The sequence below is a fragment of the Carassius gibelio genome, chromosome B8 (genome assembly GCF_023724105.1).
Source record: "Carassius gibelio isolate Cgi1373 ecotype wild population from Czech Republic chromosome B8, carGib1.2-hapl.c, whole genome shotgun sequence".
Taxonomy (NCBI): Eukaryota; Metazoa; Chordata; class Actinopteri; order Cypriniformes; family Cyprinidae; genus Carassius; species Carassius gibelio.
The window spans coordinates 18,662,462-18,685,580 of record NC_068403.1 but is presented as its reverse complement, the minus strand read 5'-3'; the positions used below and the strand labels follow the sequence as shown (position 1 = coordinate 18,685,580).

The 23,119-nt window shown below is 39.0% G+C and overlaps 1 protein-coding gene across 1 annotated transcript in view; it reads right to left on the bottom strand.

Moving 5' to 3' along the window:
- rimbp2b (RIMS binding protein 2b) overlaps positions 1-23,119 on the bottom strand; it is a 157,238-nt gene that overhangs the window by 52,860 nt on the left and 81,259 nt on the right. Inside the window, exons 5-6 of the mRNA XM_052563577.1 lie at positions 11,017-11,106; positions 4,317-4,439 (exon numbers count right to left, since the gene is read on the bottom strand). Coding sequence (XP_052419537.1) covers positions 4,317-4,439; positions 11,017-11,106 — 213 coding nt within the window. The remainder of the gene's footprint in view (positions 1-4,316; positions 4,440-11,016; positions 11,107-23,119) is intronic.

Genomic DNA, 23,119 nt, shown 5'->3' with positions numbered 1-23,119 from the left:
AAGATCTTTGACACAATTCGAACACTGAATAAAATGTATTATTATGTATTCCATAATGAAAATGAAGCCTATTTTATGGCCATAAAGAGTGTTTACATAAATAGTTGTGACATTATTTTATGAATATTATGCACAGATTAAATTCTTATTACAGTAATCTAAAAAAAGGTCATTTTCAATAGTGTAATTATTTAATTGTATTATTAAGGAAATATTTACACATCACTGTATAAAAGTATTTGTTATAAAGCTGTAACTTATATTCACAGACATACAGACAGATGATTGATAGATAGATAGATAGATAGATAGATAGATAGACAGACAGACAGACAGACAGACAGACAGAGTGCCCGCCATTAATATCGGCACCCTTGGTAAATATGACAATAGGCGGCTGTGGAAATAAATCTGCATTATTATTATTATTTTTTGATATTTTATTCAAGAAATTTTCAAAAACTCGAACCTTTCAATGAAGCATAATTAAAAATCACGAGTTTAAAGTTTAAAGCATTCAATTCACATGGACCGACCGTCACGAAGAAAGCACGCAATTATGTAGGTTACATGCACACTTCACAAGATCTCACAGCTGGATTCAGCTAAGTTTGCAAGGTTTGTGAAATGAAATGTTCATTAGCAATTCAAAGATTTGTTTAAATGATGTAAATGTGAATTTGCTTAATGCTGATGGCAAACAAGAAAGTATTATAATGTTTGCCTTTCTATTGCTAATAATATAAAAGCAATGGTTATAATAGTTTTTGTACATATTAATTCCCTTGTTTAACCCTCTGGAGTCTAAGGGTATTTTGGGGGCCTGGAGAAGTTTTGTCATGCCCTGACATTTGTGCTTTTTCAGTTGCTTATAAACATCTAAATGGCTAAAGTCTAGTCTCATTGTAATCCGCACAAACTGGGCTATAATAATATGTGAGCAGCATGTATGTACATTAGGGGTGTAACGGTACGTGTATTCGTACCGGACCGTTTTCGGTACAGGGCTTTCGGTACGGTGCACATGTGTACTGAATGACGGAATGCAATATTTTGTGTGCAGAACATAAGTACATTTTCGTGTTTCCAAATGAACATAATAAGTGGCGGAAGTCTCCGCGTTCAGCGCAAATCCCGCCCTGCAGCTGATTCTAAGGCCGGCGACACACTGGATGCGTGGCGCATGCGTCTAAGCTGCGTGGCGTGTCTGTTTTTAATTCGGCTCCCATGTTAACAGGTTAGAGCTTGCAGACTGCCTGCGTGAGACGCGCATCGCGGAAAACGCGTGCATGCTAGAAATAGAACCGATGCCTATTTTTCACGCGACACGCAAGCGTTTTGGATGCGTTTCCAGGCAAAATAGAATAGAAAAATATGTTTATATGTCATTTTGTACACAAATACATATTAATTCATGACACTTTGATGTGTGAAAGTCTATAGGTTGACATAAATTCAGATATAAATGTAATTAAAAAAATAAATTAATAATTATTGATTTTCAAATATTGCACCTGTCAAACATAGTCTATTTGCCGTCAATACTGTTGACGGTGTCCTTTTATCAGTAGGCTTTATATTTATGCTCAACATGAAGTATAGATATTGTTGTCGTGACAAGAGCCTTTATTAACCAATATTATATGATATTGGTTTGAGACTGAGAGTATTTTATTTAGTGGAGAACTTTGCAGCAGTATTTTATTTCTTATTTTTTTTATTTTATATATATTTTATTAAAAAGTTTTTTTTAAATGTATTGTAATAAACAACCTGCAGTTTAATGTTTGCATTTCTTTCCCTTACTGTACCGAAAATGAACCGAACTGTGACTTTAAAACCGAGGTACGTACCGAACCGTGATTTTTGTGTACCGTTACACCCCTAATGTACATGATGGTGTTTTTGAGAAAAAAAAATGTTATGCGAGGTTAGTGAAAAAGCAAAAAAAAATTTAATCACTTGAATAAGGCCATAAAACACATACAGAACATTGGTTCCCGGGACTTTTGAGAACTGGAGCTTGTAGCCTAGAATTTTTCTTTCTAAATTATGTGAAAATCATCTTGTTTACTCAAAACAATATATTGATTTAAATTTTCTAAGACACTTTTATTTTTGTAAAAGTCATATGCGAGTAGGCGTCAACTATCATGAATCTCATTTTGATTTACACGTGAGAAGACAAAGACCCGCATAATGAGCTGCATAATGAGCTGCATAATGAGCTGGATAATGAGCTGGATAATGAGCCTTTAAGTCAGCTTGTGTCACTGAGAGGCAGGGGCGGAGCTAGGGGGTGGCCAGGGGTGGCCATGGCCACCATGGAAATAATCACGGCCACCCCGATGTAATTGCGATCTATCATAAATAATAATAATAGTTTCTTAGATTTTGATCAACATAACCTCGATCGATCATGGCAAAATGATTATGTTTGGACTGTGAAACTATCGCGACAGTTTAATCACTAGTCACTTACAGGCAAATGCGCTATCGTGAGAGTTTCTGTAGCGTGTTTCTTTCCAGCATTTGTAAAAAGTCGAGGACTGAGAGAGACGAGAAGAGAAGCTTCGCTTTTGTGCCTGGTTAAACTCGTGTTCGGGCACACAAACACATCTTTTCAGGTGAGTTACGCTGCTTTTTCTTCTGTTTGGGTGCATTCAAGCCCCGCGATTCAGTGAAACATTAGAATTTGAATAGAGCGTTCAGTGCCGGGGGCAGAGTCACATTAGGTATAATGAAGGGAGACGTGAAAAACAAACATTGCGTTGTTTTCATATGGATTACTTTATCACAGAATATTTGTTTTCGGCGGCACTTGTTTAGCTTAAAAGTAGACATGTCAGGCTTTCTATAGATATCTCGCTCATGTCTCTATGTTGAGTATTCAATGAGTTACAGTTCATTTTAATGACGTGTTTGTAAATGAAGATCAGCGCAGACAAAGGCTGTAGACAGCACACCTTGTTTGTTATCTTTATTTTATAAGTGCACAAAGTTTTGTTGTTATTATTTCTGTATACAAAAAAAAGTAGACCCTTCACAGATTCGATTGATGTTCAATTGATGCACAAACTGAAAGTGTAATTTAAGTTCTTTTCGGGGCTATCCGGAGAAAATGCCTCATAACGCATATATGCGTTAATCGACTCCAAAGGGTTAACTGTTCTGTCTGATTATTAGACAGACTTCTATCTGAATTAGACAGAACTGTTAATGACAAACAAGAGGGAGAATGTGAGCACTTTATGCTCAGGCACTGCCTTTCTCAGCGTTGTCAAAATAAAAGTCCCACCTTGAGCCCATTGGCCAAGCAGAAAAACTTATCACAGGATTATAAATATGAGGAACACAGAGGCCAAATTCTCTTAATCATCCAACACAAGGAGTAAAACCAGAAATAGTTCTGATGTGAAGAGCCAGATTGTTGAGCTTCATAAAATATAAAGTGGCTGTAAGAAAAGAGATAAATCATTGAAAATCTCTATCAGGGCGATAATTAAGAGGTTCCAAATAAACTAAAGATGTTACAAATCTATCTGGAAGAGAACGTGTGCCTATATCATCATAATGCACTGTGAGGAGGAGAGTTTCAGTGGCCAAATACTTTCCAAGGATCACAGCTGGAGAATTGCAGAAATTAGTTGAGTATTGGGGTCAGAAAGCCTTTTTGGCAGCAAACCCACCAGATGGGTTAAGTACAAACAGTGATAAAAAAGTACCCCATGCCCAGTCCTCTGACCTGAACCCTATAGAAAATGAGTGGAGTGAACTGAAGAGAAGAAACACTAATATGGAGCTGTGAATCTGAAGGATCTGGGGAGATTCTGAATGAAGGAATCGTCTCTGGTCTCTTATCAGGTGTTCTCCAAACTCTTGAGGCATTATAGGAGAAAACTCAGAGCTGTTATCTTGGGAAGAGGACGTTGCAATAATTGGGTGCCAATAACTGCGGCCAACATGAACTAGAGAAAGCATTTATTTCACAATGAGATTTTTCCCCACTTTGATTTACTTCAGTGATAACTTCAAATTTGGTGAACTTTTTGAATGAAAGATCAAAAGGATAAGTAATGCAGATTTATTTTCACAGCCATCTTTGCTCATATTTACCAAGGGCGCCAATATTAGTGGAGGGCACTGTAGATTGATAGATGTTAATGTAATACTTTATGTAACCATAATGAAAATAATCTTACAATGCAAACTGAAGAGTTACAGAAGAAACTGTCCAAACATAGGCTTCATTTTCTTTTTCCATAACTTGTTTTTCTTTTATGTGTTCTACATTGACACGTCTGGCGGGTTCTCACCTTCAGCACCTGCTCTAGGTTCTCCAGTTTGCCTTGGAGCTCAGTCCTCTCCAACAGAGCACAATCTCTCTCCACTGTCACAGTGTACAGAGCCTCCTGCAGCTGTTCATACTCACTTTTCACCTGATAGAGAGAGAGAGAGAGGCAGATATTAACAGAAGATTACGTCTTCCACACACACGTCTTCCACAGTTTGCCCTCTGACCTCTGTTATAAAGGTGAAAGGTCATTCCATCCTCCCAAAACACACATCGGTGCCTTGGCCGACTGGTTTGTACACAAGTTTCACACACTGGTACTCATGCAAATGACACATTTCAAAGTCCCGTTCCCCCATCATTCCTTTAGGCCTCTTTTACTTCATACCAGTTATTAAGGTGAGAGTTTAAACTAGTAGTTATGAGTGTCAAACTGTCTGTGGTGGTTGTCTTTGGATCTGTTTGAAACCATGTATGAATAAGACCATCTGGACCCACGTGGCCACAAGCCTAATAGGTGAAACTATCAGCATGCTTTCATAAACAGCACGGTCTGAGAAGGCAGCTCTAGATGCTCATAAAAGGTTTCCCCAAAGGATTCAATGCTATTAAACACTCTGATCAATTGAAAATGACATATTCTGTTTGTCTTTGTCCACTGGCATGTGATATCCGGAGTGAGTGTAGTCAGCACTGAGCTCTGGGGTGAGAGTCGTGTTTTTAGAGAGGGAGGGCAGAGGGGTTGACGTCCTGTATCGATCACAGTGTCAGTCATAATAAAAAGCTGAGCTGTCAGAGACAGAGGCAGTACTCACACTCCACGCCTTTCCAGTCTGACACTCGTCTCTTATCTGCAACCTGACCTGAAGTGAACACCCACTGCAACAGCAATTACAGCTGAATACGTTTGTTCCAGAGGAAATATGTTTGACCTATTACACTTGTATTGTTGATTCTTATGACATTTAACTGGCATGTTGTTAGATAGTGATGGTGGCATTGAGCAAATAACCTTTGTGTACAAATTAAAGAGAACATTTCAGCAAAATTGACAATACTTACTTTTAATAAAAGATTTTATTTTATTTTATTTTATTTTACATGACATATTATGATGTTGATGTTATGATGTTTTTATAATCATAAATTAAATTTCAATAACTTTCTCCACCTTTGAAACAACCTCTGCTATTACCAAGGCCATGTTTGGCAGGTAAAACAAAAAATGTATTTAATCATTTCATGATTAAACTATATCTAATCCAAGTACTCGTTTATTATTTTCAGCTTTACATATCGTGCTTTGAATGTTGTTTAAAGCAATGTGCACCGTGTTCATTCATTAAATTTACATTGCCAACATTTGCATACTTTAAAGGGAACATTCATTCCCCTGCAAGAGAAAACCACAGAGACACAGATTAAGCCTAGTCCTAAAGGAAAATAAATAAATAATAACAATTAAAACAAAAACAAAAAATGTATGGAGAAAACCAATTTACTCAGTAGTTCAGTCGACACTTTATGTCAAGGCCTTATATGCACTTAGGAACAGTGTTTTATTTTAGTATCACTGAGATACCACTGTAGTTTTTATTATTATTTGGAAGTATTTAAAAAAAAAAGTAATTTTAAATTTTTCTGTTTTCATTCTATTTCTAAGATTTTTTATAATTAATTTCCTATTTGTGTTTTGTCAATGTTATTATTGTTTTTTAATGTGTCTACATGGTTTGAAATACATTTTAAATGCAATTTCTTAAATCAGTTACCTTCATCAGAATATTATATAAATACAAATAAATAAATACAAATAAAAAATAATAGTTTTAACCTCAGTGTCCTAAATCAGTGTGTTTTTTTTATTTTATCAAGGAACCACTACTATTTGATCACAATAATTATTTTAATAAATATTAAAGATAGAATGGGTAGGTATTAAGAAATAGTGAAAGCACTCTTTTCTCACTTATTTTTATTTTATTATTTGAATTGATTTGATTTTAGAAAAGATTCAGCAGTATGCAGTTAAGTGTGCATGGAAGAGTTTCTGGAATATTGTCAGTCTGGACAAGGTTAAGAAGATCATTCAACAAGCAAGGAACACATTTTAATGGGTTTGCGGTGTAAGCTTCATACCAAAAATTGTTTTTATAATACAGGTATGTATGTATAGGCCAGGCGTGAAATACATCAGTTAACCTCTGCCTGACTTCCAAAGGGTCAAGACAGTGAAGACACTCATCTGTAACAGTCCTGCTCTGCTTTCCAGTAATGCTGAGCCACTAACAGAGTGGATAGACATAAGTTGTGTAGATGGAGCAACTACCATCTTGAAGACTGCCATTCTGATCGCTGGGACAGAGCTGTAAGTTCACTGATGTCTCACTCTGAAACAGCTATTTGAGTGGGGGGTAAACTCACAAAATAAGTGATGCATGAAGGACCATTCTTTTCAAGCAAGGGCAGGCTCACATGACTCGGAGATGTCACACCATTACAGCTCTCAGTTTAGCATCGTAGCATAATGAGCTATATGTGATCCTAATTTTGGTTAGTTGTGTTGTTTGATTGTAAATATTTTGCAGTTAAGTATATTATATTGTGCCATATATAAAAAATAATAATTAAAATATTCCAAACTACACAGAATTTTATTTTCATTTATTTATTTTCTGTACCCCTTTGGAATATTTTATTTTACACCTCCCAAACATTATCAGAATGAAGTTTAATGTAGAAGTTGAATTTGATTAGAAGCTGAATATTAAAGTCACTCTATGTATGAACTGTAATTTAAATGTGTTTTAAATTAATAGACAGGAAAGTAAAATTCAGCCTTCCTGCTTCCACTCTTCTGGGAAGGTTTTCCGCTAGCTGCGGGGATTTACTGTCATTTCCTCCCAAGTTCTCCTATAATGAGTTGTACTCTTGTATGAGTTTCTTACTTCTGTTAAACACCAAGGACAATATATTTTGAAGAATGTTGGTAACCAAACAGTAAACGGTAACCATTGACTTCCATAGTATTTTTTAATGGCTGCCGTCGTTGTCCATGTGACATCAGCGGTTCAACTGTAATGTTATGCTTCATGGTACTCTTGTGAACGTGCATCAAAGACTGAGAAGGAAGAGTAGAAATTGTTGAATAAAGTCGTTATTTTAGGGCACAAAAGGTATTCTTGTACCTTCATAATTTTAAGGTTGAACCACTGATGTCACATGCACTATTTTAATGATGTCCTTACTACCTTTATGGGCCTTGAACATGTCAGTTGTGTTGCTGTTTATGCAGCATCAGAAAGCTCTCGGATTTCATTAAAAATATCTTAATTTGTGTTCATGCTGTCTAACAGGTTTGGAACGATATGAGGGTGAGTAATTAATGACAGAATTTTTCAGAATTTTTGGGTAAATATCACTTTAAGCAAAACAAATGCATACAGCACATTGCCAGAACTCAAACCATAAACTATGGAAAGTGTTATACTTTATTACTTATAAATATCACACTTATAGCCCTCCTGATGATTTTGAATTACTGGCGTTCCTTTATTTATTCTGTCTTTTCTTTCTCTCCCCTTTTCTTTCCTCTGTATTGCCATCGGCCTCAAAGGCACTGCATTCATAAATTACTAATGAGGGAGTAGGGATCCTGTTTTGCAAAAGCGTTTGACAACACACCTACTCGGACGTTTCGGACACGGCCTACCTTCCAACAGCTCAGCAGGAGGACATCGCTCTGCCAGGATGGGATGCCAAGATGTGCCTCCAACTAAACACTGACACAGACATGACTAAAAGATCACACTTGCAGGTGTGAGACAGAACTAGGGGAGATCAGAAAAATGCACATCCAAGACTAAACTAGATGATTATAGTTCAGAGCGGCAGTATCAGAAGACATAAGCAATGGAGCCCAATGAATACATGCTGCTAGATTATATGATCCTAACCGACCATTTAACAGAAAATGGACAAATAAATATAGTTCAGAATAAATAAGTCTGGAATAATTAACATTATTTACCGCTGTTGAAAAAAGTCCCTTATTATCTGACAATGAATAATAGCGGTTTTATTTTCAAATATATGAAAAGTTTGGTTCCAAAATCCAATAAATCCATTATGATTAATTTGAGTAAAAATTTGTTTTCTTTATCAAGAAAGTGGCAGAATGAAAACCAATATTTTCTGTTTCAAACTTTCACATAGCATATTTAGTTTATAATAACATGAGTGGTCAGGTTTTGATTTTCAAAGATTTATTATTAAATTGTATTATTTTTTCCCAAAATGCAATAAATCCATGATAAATTTTTTTCTTCCAAAATGCAATAAATCCACTGAATCAATATGAAAGTTATTTTTCATATTGGAGCTGATGAAAATACACAACATTGTAAGGTGATAGTATACGACAGCATCTGAACTTGGTCAATACTAATCTTATATACAGGCACCGGACTAAAAAATGCATTCATCAGTCATCGCTACCAAAATGATTTCAACGGGTCATCTTGTTAATGCTTTAAATTAATTACAGCGACAAAATACAATTTAATCACAAACAAGAACATGACAACATCACATTAAACCACAGAAATTCCAAAATGACATTTCCCTTACATTCATCTTTGCCATGTTACATTTATTTAATTGACTAGTGCTATGTGCTGTAAAAAACATAAATGGCATTAATAAAAACACTAACACTGACAAGCTACGCAATATTGCATTCATAATCGAATACGATTCATCTAATAAACATGATATAGCGTAGCTTGTCAGTGATCTACGGCTCTATGTATTAAATGCATCTGAATAATTTCCATTTGAAAGCATGTGATTGAGATTTAGCGTTACTATTAATCACAGAATCGGCTTTACTGACGAGATGCGAATGACAATTATATGCGATTTATCATGCAGCCCTTGTTTGTTGATCACAAAGTGCAAAGAGGATGAGGGAAACTAGGACACTGGTGTATTCAAAGCACCGCCATTACTGTCTAGAGTTCGTGGAATGGTGCGCTGTGATTGGTTGAGCAGATATGTTGCATTCAGCAAAAAAGGGAGACTGGAACGATCACGATTTCCATAAGAAATTAACTGAATAACTGATTATAACTGACTAGATATCAATAGATATGCTGTGTTACACACAAACATACAGGCCCAAAACTGACCTACAATGTCATGTAAAACAATATTTCTTGACGCTGTCATAAACCAATCCTTCAGGAAATTGCTTTTCCATGACTACACACAAAAGACCCTCACCTCAAGATCAACATCACATTCGATATCAACTTCACTATCCAGGAAATTACATTTTTACCCCGTAAGGACCAACACACAGGCACATAGGCTATCAGAGCAGACACATATAAATGGTGGATTAGAAAAACCCCCAAAATATAATTTTACCAAGAGATAAAAGGAAGTAGAAATGTGCCCTTTAACTCACTAAAGCTCCAGCGCTTTCTGGAACAATTTTATAAAACCAAAGCATAAACACAGTGTATCTGAATACTGCACTAATTTAGGTGAAAAAAAAATATTAAAAGAAAAAAAATTAAAAAATAAATAAAAATACATTTACCCTGCCACTTCCATTCCAAGTTTGGAAAAAGTCAGACTTTTTAACTTTTTGAAAGAATATGATGCTCACCCAGGCTCCATTTATTTAATCAAGAATACAGTGAAATCAGTAACATTGTGGAATATTATATTTTTAAAGACAAACTACTTTAAAAAATATAATTTATTCCTGTGATGTCAAAGCTGAATTTTCAGAAGCCATTTCTTCAGTGTCACATGACCCTTCAGAAATCATTCCAATAAGCTGATTTGCTGCTCAAGAAACCTTTACTCTTATAATCAGCCGAAAGCAGTTGTGCTGCTTTATATTTTTGCTGAAATCATGAAACATTTTTCTTTTCAGGATCCTTTGATGAAAAGAAAGTTCAAAAGAGCATCATTATCTGAAACAGAAATCTTTTGTAACATTCTAAATGTATTTACTGTCCCTTCTAAACAATATAATGCATCCTTGATTTTTTATTAATTACTATTCATTTGGAAAAGTATTAATTTCTTTCACAACAAAGAATCTTACACTCCAATGGTAGATAATAAATATTTTTGTATGACAATAAATAACTCAATTAGTACTGTCAATTGATTACAAAATAACTAATTAATCACATTTTTTATGAAAGGAATCACGATTAATCCCAGTTTGCAGTTGGCTGAAACATTGCTCAACTTTGCAGATGTATGTGTAACTAAGATATTTACGCTCAAGTCAAACCTTATTCTTCCAGCATTTCTCCTTTAGCATAAACCAAAATCGGCATGACATTTATATCTCGGCACAAATCCTCCATACTCATACAGCGGGCATTTATACAATCACTCAGAGATGAACTCATCAATCTCACGAGTGAGCGGGTGGTCACCGGCGTGCTCCAGCGGGGCAGAGGGACTCGGTGGATTGAGTTAGAGGATGCTGAAATGTGTGACGGGCGGCTCAAGGCCTCCAGCTTTATGAGGAACAATACTCCTCTTCCACTCAAGTGGCAAAAACACCATTAGTGCTCTCCACCAGGGAACAAATGATAGGGCGAGCGGATTACAATGCCATTGTGCTTGTATGAGTGAGTAGACGACGAGGGTTTACTATCTAGCCATAAGCCACAATGAGACAGACTGCTTACCTGCTCATACTTTGCTGCCTTCTGGGTATCGGTGAACAAGCGGAGATTCAGACGTGCTTTCTCCTGCAGAACATGCTGAAGCTCACTCTCCTGTCAAGACACACACACACACACACACACACACAGAAAGGTTAGATTCTCAGTTTTGTAGTACACATTTTCAAACTCTAGCAGAAATACTCACAGGCACACACTGAAAAACACACGTTTAGATGGCAGGGTGTATTTCTGGTAAGAACAGAGAGTTTCCAACACAGCTAGTGTTAGTCATTGCATTATTCATTTTGAGAAGAGTGAGACAGGGAGAGAGTAAGTGAGTGAAGACAGTAAGAGAGAGAGGGACGTTGCGGCCCATCTGTCTAAGAAAGACTGACACTGAGGGTTTGAACTACAGAGATCACTAGTCAACTGAAATCGTCTCCACACAACACATCTAGAACAGTCTACATAGACAAGGAGAAAAAGAACCAGAGAGAGAGTCCATCATTACATCAGCATCTATCTATTTTTTTTTTTTTACTTTGCATTTGTGACAGAATCAGCATATTAAAATGATTTCTGAAGGACCATGTGACACTGAAACCTGGAATAGCGACTACTGAAAATGCAGCTTTGCCATCACAGGAACACATTATATTTTCAAATATACATTAAATACATTTTCTTTTAAATCACAACAATGCTACTTTTGTTAATATTTTAGTTATCAAAGGAACAACCTAGGTGAATATAACACTCTTCTTTCAAAATTTGGATTTTAATTTATTTTGGTGCATAACATTTTAAATCAAAATAATACCACTTTATTTAATGTTTTATTGATCAATAAAAAAAATATTAAAATATATGTACCAAAACATAGAACTACGCAATTTAACCTAATTTATTTTACTGCAAATGAATTATATTTATTTTTGAGTTGATTTTTATATTTTTTATATTCTTCACATTGTAATGTTTTACTATTATTTCACAGATTGTGCATTGTATTGTCAGACCAATGGAGCACACTAAACTGAAATCAAACATAACTGAGAGAGACAGACAGAGAGAGAGAGGAAGTAAGATTGAGAAGTACAAGAAAGTAATGCTGATGAGGCACTACCCAAGAGAGGAGAGCACACAGCACATCAGACAGCATGCTGCTTTTATGACTGAATCATCTGTACACCTTTAAATAGCTCTGTGTAATTAGGTTAACTTCTCAAATGATTGGTTAATCTTCCATGCTGCAGAAAATTTGCATACGCCCCCTAACCAAACCCCCATCCTACACAGTTTTCTCCCCTCACTGCAAGAGAAAAACGTATTTACATTCCACCAACATCCGCATGGTCTGACACTAGCATCACTTACTCAAGTTATCTTCAGGCAAGAACCACAAATGTAAGTATTCATGTGTTCACGTGTGCATCTCCATGTGTGTGGCCTCAGATATGTCGGAGCACAAAAATATTGACTTCCTGCTCTAAAGAAAATGTATCGCTCATAGTGGAGATTCCCAGCCACATATCCCAGACGAGAAAATATATGTACAGTATTTCACTTTATTAAATCTATAAATAGAAAATAATTTACACTAATAAAGCTCAATGAGACCAAAATGATAATAAACAAATAAATAAATAAATAGGTTCAAATGTCAGTGACTTTCCTTCATAAAAGCACACAAAATGTTTTCCAATATCGTGATAATAACATATACCGTGATAAAAGCTTTAGCAATTAATTGCAACGTGAAAATCTGATACCGGCATATCCCTAGCACACATACATACATAGACACACACACACACACACACACACACACACTGCTTCATAACAGAATATCACCTCCATTTCTCTCCATTCACTCTCATCGAAAGGCCATTGTCATTTCAACTAGCGTCAATTCGCTGCAGTCACTTCCAATCTCTCCTGAGCCGCACATGATTGCATTGGCAGCCCACTCTCTGAACATCGATCCAAAAAAACTCTGAACGGATGAAAGACTCGACTGACCCAGTGTAGAGGAGAGAGAGAGCTAATGATTACAGATTAGACACATATAAACTTGATTCACATCGAATGTGTAACACTAACAAATCGCATGAAACAGCCCAGGAGACTGAGCACCGTTTCTGCAGCACCATCATTTGCATGAGCAAATGAACAAATGGTAAAAAAGGGAGGGATGCCATGAGGGAGGTCGTTACAAAAACATTCTATTCATTCTGCTGGAAGAGCCTGCTAATAATGTATTAGAAGTGAAGCATACACTAATCACACACACACACACACACACACACACACACACATACACATGCTTGTTTCTGGAACCCTCTGCTCTCTGCGTCAGAACATGTTATATGATTATGTTCAGAACAACATAATACTGGCAATAATGCAATATTTACCTTCTTGGTTGCCTGTATTGAACTTTGTATTGCATAAAGCACAGTGAGAGCTGGTAAAAAAAAAAAAAATAAAAAAAAAAGGAAAAATATACAGTACGGCTGTCTCTATTAAATGCCGCTCCATCTGAAAGCAGGTGATGGAGATTTAGCGATAATCAAGGAAATACAGATAGATAGATAGATAGATAGATAGATAGATAGATAGATAGATAGATATAGTCAGACTTGTGTTTCTGTTTGATTTTTTTTTTTCTTTGATGTGCTCCCCATGAACCACTTTCTCCCTCTCATTTTGATTAGTCTTTTGGTTCAGGTGTGGCCATTAGTCCCCCTCATTCAGTTTTGTATTTAAAGTGTTGTCTGTTCCTTGGTTCCTTTGTCCAGTGTCATCTATACAAGTGCTACGTGTGTGTTTTCCTGCCTGCCCTGTGTTACCCTGGTTGTGGATTATTAACCCTCTGGGGACGGATTGGGCGGTACCGCCCAAAATGGCATACTTTTACAAATGTGTAGTTATCTCAAAAACTATTAATGCTAGAGAGATGCGGTTTTTTTTGCCGTCTTCCTCAGATTCCGCTGAAAACAGCGGTGTTCAGTTTGTATATTAAACACTTCCCTTATTGCGCAATACCACTGCGTAAACAGGCCAATGAAAACGATTGTGTTAGGCAGATTCAACACGCAACAGCCAATGGAAAAATTGCCGCTGGGAGGAGTCTTTTTCTAACCCAATCAGAGGAAGGTTATGTCTTCTAGCCTTTCAGAGAACTGTGTAGCTCTGCTGTAGCCTTGTAAAAGCTGGCTGGACTATAGTAAAAGACATGTAATCAATAAGCGTTCAGAGAATCAGTGTTACAGAGAGCGTTTGGAGTATTAGCGAGCAAAAAGAGGTAAATTCGAGCGATCGGAGAATCCGCATCACGTGGAGAAAGCAGAAAGCGATCGGAGTGTTAGCGAGCACAAAGAGATAAATTCGAGAGAGATACAGCATTATTACAGAATTGTTTTATCAAAATGGCAAGCAGTAAAAGATTTACGGCAGAACAAGCTGGAACAATTACTGGAAAGGCCTGGAGAGGCCTTTCTTTGCTCACTGGCATGCCTAGGACTGTTTTTAAAAATAGTTAATTATTTAATTGTTCTTTACACATTTGATTAAACAATAACACATTTCTGTCAAGCAAAGAGTTTGAAAAAATATATTTTCTTTGTTCAAAAACTGTTCTATATTGTGTGTTTTTCAGTAATAAATGACAAAAATCTAATTTTCGTTTTTGAAATTCTCTAGTTTATTGTAAAATGTTTCACTCATACTTCCTTTATATAAACATATTGCATGCATGCTTATGGTAGCTTAGGGTCTTCTGAATCCATAGATACCAAACACAGGGTGTTCCATCTCCTTTACATATGATTTATAAGCCCAAATATAAAAATAGAGAAAACAGACCAAAAAGGGCTTAGTTCCAAAAATAAAAAAAACGCCTAGGACTGTTTGTAAATAAAGTTAATTATTTAATTGTTCTTTACACATTTGATTGAACATTAACCCATTGCTGTCAAGCAAAGAGTTTGAAAAATATATTTTTGGGTCAAAAACTTTTAACTATTGTTGTGTGAGGTAGGATTTTCAGTAATAAATGACAAAAATCTAATTTTCGTCTTTGAAATTCTCTAGTTTATTGTACAATTATTAACTCATACTTCCTTTATAGACATATTGCATCCTCATTACATATGGTTTATAAGCCGAAATGTAAAAATAGAGAAAACGGACCAAAAAAGGCTTAGTCCCCTAAGGGTTAAAGACTCTAATTATTATTAACTATTAACCCATACATCTTTGTTCTCCTTCACTCCTGCACCATAGTATTGTGACAGAAACAGTGTATATGCATCAATCAAGTGCTACTATTCAGTCCTGACTAAAGCTTTTATTTTATTTTTGGATGGTGTTGTAGCCAGACATCCTGCTTTGTGGAAGATGTCCAGTCGAAGAGAGGGTAATGGATGTCAGGCCCTTCCAGGAAATAAGCGCCACTGACCTTTGAGACGACACAATCTGTTCTGCTTGCTCACCAAACACGTCTCTCTCTTTGCAAGCACTCCGTTCAAGAGAGAGCTAGCATATTCCTATTGACACCAGGATTCATGCTACAATGAGCACGAAATATGGTAATACTGAGATTGTGAGTATATGACTAAGGTCATAAAGGGGTTTTTAATTTTATGAAGAAAATATGAGTGGTGCTTTCCAAGGCAAAATTCATCATATATCATTAAAGTGGTTGCCAGGCAGTTGCTACGTGACTGCTAATTTGTTTTTTAGCATGTTGCTAAATCTACAGTTTGAGTTACAGTCCTTCTTATCTGTGAGGACCACTCAACAGAAGCATGACCTTAAAATAGAACAAGCAAGAATAAGTCCCACTGGCAAAGTCACACTAGGCACTTCACTAACACACATCTACATACCAGAGGCACTACCCCATCTGCATGTTTACACAAAAACAGAACAGTGACATGACAACAATCGTATACCCACAGAGCTAATCATCTTTGACCCAATAAAGAGGCAAATACTAAACACTCACAATTTGCATATGCTTTATTGAATATTTTCTTGTTTGATTCTCATATGAATAATCTCTGATCTAACGCTTTAGATGATGGTCCTACATATCATTTCTGGCTCCAAGAAAGCATGTGCTTTCCACTCAGACAATGTCACATATAGGGACAAGCTAGGAATACGGTGTCTCAAAGTATTTTAGTTTTTTAAATCATATTCATTTAAACACTTAAAAAAAATCTGTTTTTATTCAGCAATGATGCATTGATTAAAAGTGATAGTAAAGTAATATATAATGTTTTAAAATGTCAAGCTTTTTATTTATCAAATCAGCATAAGAGAATAAACTCTAAAGGATCATGTGACACTGAATACTAGAGTAAAAGCTGAACATTCAGCTCTGGCAACATAGAAATAAATGTTATTTTAAAAACATTAACTGGTAAAATAGTTAAAGTGTAATATTATTTCAGAATATTGTTGTTTTTACTGTATCCTGTGATCAAATAAATGCAACTTTGTTGAAAATTTTAAAACTCTTACCACCCCTTCACCCTGTGCCAGACGTTCACTCACTCAATTTAAAATACTTCACAGACTACATTTTTACCAATTCAAAACTGGCTAGAATCTATCCTACTATCAGTCCTGCATGCATCAGATGCCTACACTCGCCAGCCACAACAGCCCATATGATTTAGTCATTCCGAAAAATTGGGAGGGATTTTGGAGAGATATCTTTAAATCTTTTAGTGACATACAGTGTTTGGAATAACGGCGTTTAAAAGAACGGCATTAGGTAACGACGTTATTTTATCAGTAACGCGGTAATCTAACTAATTACTTTTCCCGTCATTACAACGCGTTAACGTTACTGAACGTTAAATGGGGTGCGTTACTATGCATTGATTTAATAAACAGTGAGTGAGCAGGTGGGTTAATGACGAGATAGGCGATTATGATTGGCTAAGGCAGAGTCATGTGTTTCATGGTAGCCAATCAGAGCCAGTGTTTTTACATACATGCCGGCACATGCGCCAGCACCGCCAAACCATAGAGCACCAAACACACGCAACAGCTACACAGAGATTCGCAGCAGAGATGGCGAGTCAGGAGCAATCTGAAGGGAAGTTGTGCTGATTCTTAGGTATAATTCTTGGTCATCGCCATGGAGTGTCAGTAAGGACACGGAGACAGGAATTCCAGTTTGGTTACTTTAATATCCATCAAGTTTGCCCGTTACATTGGTATGTTGGCATTGCTCTATACAAATTTGTGCATGGTCATATGGATATAGGCATGAGTGTGTATTTGTGGTTTTTGGTCATTAACGCACACGACTTTGACAGGAATCAGGAGAAAACGACACAAACCATCTCTTTCTGACCATGCAAAACGAAGCTTAAAGGTTCTATTTTAACAGTCATCCGATAACACAGTGATTTGATTGGCTGTCCTGTCGCATGATCGGTGCATGATAACTACGGTGGCCTGGATGCTTGTTAACCTGGATAACCAAGAGTGTCCAGCAGATGGTGCAGTTGACTTTCCTTTTCTACAGCCGCCCCTACATTTGCTGTGCAAATGTACTTTCTATCCTCCTTGTTTAGTCTGTTGCAGGGTCATTATCTGGAATGGCGGGCAGTGTGATAAGACGAGACACTGGTCGATGGTAGTGCTTGTTTTTTACTTCAATTTCTGCAGAACGGACATTGCCATCTGATCCAGGGTATATGGTTACTACTTTGCCGACAGGCCAAAGAGCTCGAGGGAGTTGGTAGTCAATTATCATCACAACAGTCCCAGGTGTGAGGTTGCTGGAATCTCTCATCCATTTCTGCCGTGGTTGCAGGGTGGGCAAGTAATTCTTTATAAAACTTGTCCAAAATTGATCTGCCAGTACTTGTGATTGCCGCCAGCTTTTCCGACTAAGAATTTCGGATTCTGGGTAAATCACTTGTGGTAGTGATGCATCTGGCCGCCCCATCAACAGGTAATTTGGGGTCACTGGATCTGGATCCGCTACATCAGAAGAAACATAACCCAATGGCTTTGCATTGAGTATAGCCTCAACTTCTATAAGGAGTGTTCTGAGGACTTCTTCTGTAAGAGTTTGGGACCCGATGATGGTACGCATGGCAGTTTTAACAGAGCGGATTTCACGCTCCCACATACCTCCAAAATGTGGGGCATTTGGGGGATTGTATTGAAAATGAATCTTCTGTTTTGCTAACTGGGTTTGGAGGTCTGGGCTCATGGAACTGAAAGTTGTCTGTAGTTCCTTTTCACCTCCTCGAAAGTTGGTGCCCTGATCTGACAGGATTTCAAAAGGCGTTCCACGTCGAGCAACCATACGCCTAAGGGCCATCAGAAATTAGTCTGTATCCATGTTACTCAGTAAATCCAAGTGGACACAGCGGGTCGTCATACATTTAAAAATTATTCCCCACCTCTTTTCATTACTCCTTCCTCGCTTTACCAGGAATGGGCCGAAGCAATCTACACCTGTGGAGTAGAAAGCTGGTTTCATCAGGCGGAGTCTGGCGGGGGGAAGCTCTGCCATTTTTGGAATTTTAGGTTTAGCTCTCCACTTTTGACACTCGACACAGGAATGCTGATGGCGCCGTATTGCTTGTCTCCCTCTGAGTATCCAGTAATATCTTCGCATTTCTGCAAAGACCCTTTCTGGACCAGGATGGCCGAGTTTGGTATCATACTGCTTTATAAGGAGGCGGGTAATCGGGTGTTTTGGGTCCAAGACTATGGGATGCAGAGTACTGTAACTCAGGTTGGTAGTTTGCCGCAGTCTTCCTCCTACACGGATGAGTGCAGTCGTTTTATCCAACTCTGGTGACAAAGTGAGCAGACTACTGGACAAAGGGATTGGCTTGCCATTTGTTAGGGCCTGATATTCTGTAGGGAAACTGTCTAATTGGGCTTGCCTCAAAAGACTTGATTCAGACTGCTGGTACTCCAGTGCTCCTGGGTCACCCGTTTCCCCCACCAACCCCTGACTGGATCTGCAAGTTGCTTCCAGAAGTTCTTCAAAGGTCGAGAACTGGGTAGCATCTGGCAGTGATAATCCAGTACAAGTCAAAGTGAGGCCACAGAACTTTGTGTTACGAAGCTCGGTGGGGTCCTCATTCAGCCCAATGACAGGACTTTCTGGCCATGTTGCGGGTGGTAGGTAGAGGAAGTCTGGCCCTTTATACCATTGATTGGGTTGGGATAATTCAAGCAAGGTTTTGCCACGTGTGATGTCATCTGCAACGTTGTTTCCTGAATCTACATAACGCCAGCAGTAACCTTCTGTGAGTTCTTGTATCTCGCTTACTCTGGTTCCTACAAAAACTTTAAATCTGCAGGACTCTGATTTTAGCCAAGTGAGTACTGTTGTTGAATCACTCCACAAGAATGTGTTCCTAATTTCCAATGATATCTCATTATGAAGTATCTTGGCTAACTGCGCTCCAGTGAGGGCAGCACAAAGTTCAAGCCTAGGCATTGATTGTTGCCTTTTTGGAGATACTCTTGATCTGGCATGGATAAATGCCAATTCCACTAGGCCTTGGTGTTCAGTGCGAAGGTATGCTACTGATCCATAGGCTGTCTCAGAGGCGTCGCAGAAGATGTGAAGTTCTCGTTCTGCCTCTGGGATATCCAGCATGGCTGACACATAACACTGAGGTATGGTGATCAGTGGTAGATGTTCTAGTTCTGCTTCCCATTTTTGCCAGGCTTTTAGCAGATCTGATGGAAGAAGGGGGTCATCCCATTCTCTTTCCTTCACCCACAGTTGTTGCACTAAGGTTTTAGCCCTGGTTGTGAAAGGTATTATGTAGCCTAAGGGGTTGTACTGGCTGGCGAGAACACGGTAGATATTTCTCATCGTTACCTCATGGTAGGATAGAGGACGATGGCGGTAATGGAGGGTGTCTACCACACAGCGCCAGTTTAATCCCAGGGTCATCTCTTGTGGATCTGATTGGCTGAGGGAAATCCACAACTCAGTGTTCTCTGACCTAGCCTCTTTGGGGAGATGGCTAACCACTGAGGCCTCATTGCTCGCCCACTGACGGATTTCAAACCCGCCTGAACCCAGTAGGGACCTTAACCCATTGATCAACTCCTTGGCTTCTGTCAAGGATGCAGTACTCTGTAAACAGTTGTCAACATAAAAGCAGCGTTCAACTGACTGTCGTAGCTTATCACCAGGTTGGCAATGAGTAAAAACGTGTCGCTGTACTGCGAATGTCGCACAACAGGGGCTACAGGTTGTGCCAAATGGAAGAACCTGCCACTCGTACACATCAGGTGGGTTTTCTGGCTTTAGGTCTCGCCACAGGAATCTTAGGAGGGGTCTGTCTCTGGGGAGCAGGCGGACCTGATGGAACATTCCCTTTATGTCTCCACTAATGGCTACTCTATGTTCTCTGAAGCGGATCAACACTCCAAGGAGAGAGGGGCCTAGAGTAGGTCCAGGTAACAGCTGCTTGTTTAGATTTTGACCATTGTAGGTGTACGAGCAGTTAAACACCACTCTATGTTTGCCATTGTGGGTGACAATATGGTGGGGTAGATACCATGATTCTGTAGATTGGGCTGCTTCTTCAGGTGATATCTTAGTGGCGTAACAATTTTTCTCCAATTTCTTGATCTCGTCTTTGTACTTGTTAGCTAATGCTAGGTCCTTTGCCAACCGACATTCAGTGCTACGGAGATGGCACATAACAGCATCCTTTGGAGCATGTAACAGAGGCATAGTTTTAACTCGCAAAAGTGGAGTGGCGTATCGTTCAACTCCATCTACTTTTACTCGGACAGTCTGTGTCTCCAGCATGTTCAGTGCTTCTCTGTCCTGTTGTGACCTTATTACCATCTTTTCACAGCGATAAGGCAGGATGTCCATCTGCCATAACCGTTCAACGTGATGAAACAGATCTACAGATGGGGAGCAGTTGGATGTGAACAGACAATGGGATACTGATAGTTGATCCTGCAGATGTTTGGAAGGGCCTTGCAGGGTCCAGCCAAGGCGAGTTCTGACTGCAGCTGGACCCCCAGGTGGACCCAGTCGCACTGGTTCAATTGGAGTGATAAGCTCAGGGTGATCTGAACCAATAAGAAGAAGTGGGCAAGCTTTCACCAGAGGTGGTACAGGAATCCCTCTCAGGTGTCTGTACCTTTCCTGCAGGGTACTCACAGGGTAGGTGTATTCTGCTAAACCAAACTGATCAGCTGTGAAGGCCCCCTGAATGCTGAACCTTTTCTTAGGGTCAGTTGGAGTGGATAAGCTGAAGTTTACGGAAGTGCCATGCAATGTCCTGATGTCTTGGTGTACTGTCCGTAAATTCAGTTGCTCAGGTTTGCCTTTTAATCCTAGATGCTGTGCAGCTGTGTCAAGCAGAATGGTGCGCTCTGAACCGTCATCAAGTACAGCAAATGTGTCCAAAGCTTTCTGTTGATGATGTATGGTAACCTTTACAACTTTCAGGAACACCTTCCCACCACAACGAGGTTGGTCTAAGTAAAGAGTATCTGTGGTGGAGTTGTACAGACTATTGTTCTCACTGGTAACCTCACCTTTCCTTTGGTTGATGTCGTGGAGTATGGAGAGGTGTTTGGCTTGGCAAAGATGGCACGGTCTCTTTAGGTCACAGTCCTTGGCCATGTGGGAGCGTGCACATTTCCAGCATCGTTTATTGTCTTTGATCCATCCAACCATTTGCTCCTTAGTTAATGTTGTGAATACGGTACACTGGCTGAGGTAATGTTCTGCACAACAGTATGGACAGACGGCTTTGCGCTTGGTAGGTAATTTGGGATGAACTGCTTTGGATTCAGGTAATGGTTCTGTGGCCTGTCTTTGTTCTACACCATGCAGTATGGTCGTTTGTTTGCTATATCCCCGAATCACTGCCCTTTGATCTCGTTTTATGGTTTTTGTCTCATCAGTTGGGTCAAATTCCATACAGTTGGCTTCTAGCTGTAGCCAATCTGCAAACTCGAGGAGGGAGAACTTGGTCTTATCTGGGTTTCTTTTGAGGTGATGTCTCCTAAATTGGGTTTGTTGTGAACGAGGAAGACGGTTCAGGAGGCGTTTCACATTTGATCCACTGTGCAGTTCTTCAATCCCCTCCTCCTTCAAGGCTTTGAGCATACCGACTATGGCTTGGACTCTAAGGGAAAAGCTGTCAAATGCCTGCTCATCACCAGCATGGATAGGTGGCAGATTCTCCAAAGTCTCTATTTCCCTTAGCACAAACTGGTAGGGCCGGCCATACCTTCTGTCAAGGGCTTGTAGAGCATTAGTATACGGCGTAACTGACTCTGCATGTGCTAGCACCAGTCTGTGTGCATTAGGTACCTTTACATGTTTAAGCAGGATGGAGTATTTGTAATGCTCTGGTAATTGGGGGTGAAGCAGGTTGTCTAGGGCGATCCTAAGTTCCACATACTGGGCTCTGTCTTCTTTAATGAAATCTGGGAAGGTAGGGCCCTCTACTGTTGGAGGCCAGTATGATGAGGGATGGGGAATGTAGGGCACTGCATCAGCTCTAAGATGAGATGTTGTAACTGGGTACGAAATTCTTGACATTGGCTCAGTCTCTGGAGCAAACTGACTTTGCACTGGGAAAGCTTCAGCAGGTGGTGGTACTTGATAGTATGGGAGCTGGGTGGTTTGTCTCGGTCTCTGGTCTGGGAGAGGAGGTAATGGTTTCATCCAGGGTTCTGCACTGGCATGTACATGTGTTCTAATCAGATCTGCTGAGGGGCTGCAGCATGGTGAGGCATAATGGTGTGTCGACAGACTGGTCTCTCTGCTCACTGGGGGTGTTGACTGGAAATTAGTGTCTCTGATTTGGGTTCTCCTCAGCATTTGAGACAGCTCCTCAACGAAAGGGGGTTGGGTGCTTTGGGTTTTCCCAGGCTGTGGCCAAGGATGACGATCTGGATTAACAACATCAAGACTGGCATCGGATTTTGGCCTTCCCTTTTCCACTGATTTCAGGATCTGGGTTCTAGGTGTCTGATGCCGAGATGATGCTTGTGAGGAGTGAGCAGATGTTTGAGGAGTACTGTGTAGCAGGACTTTTTCCAAGAGTTCTGTTTGGCGTCTAGCAGTCTCGCTCTG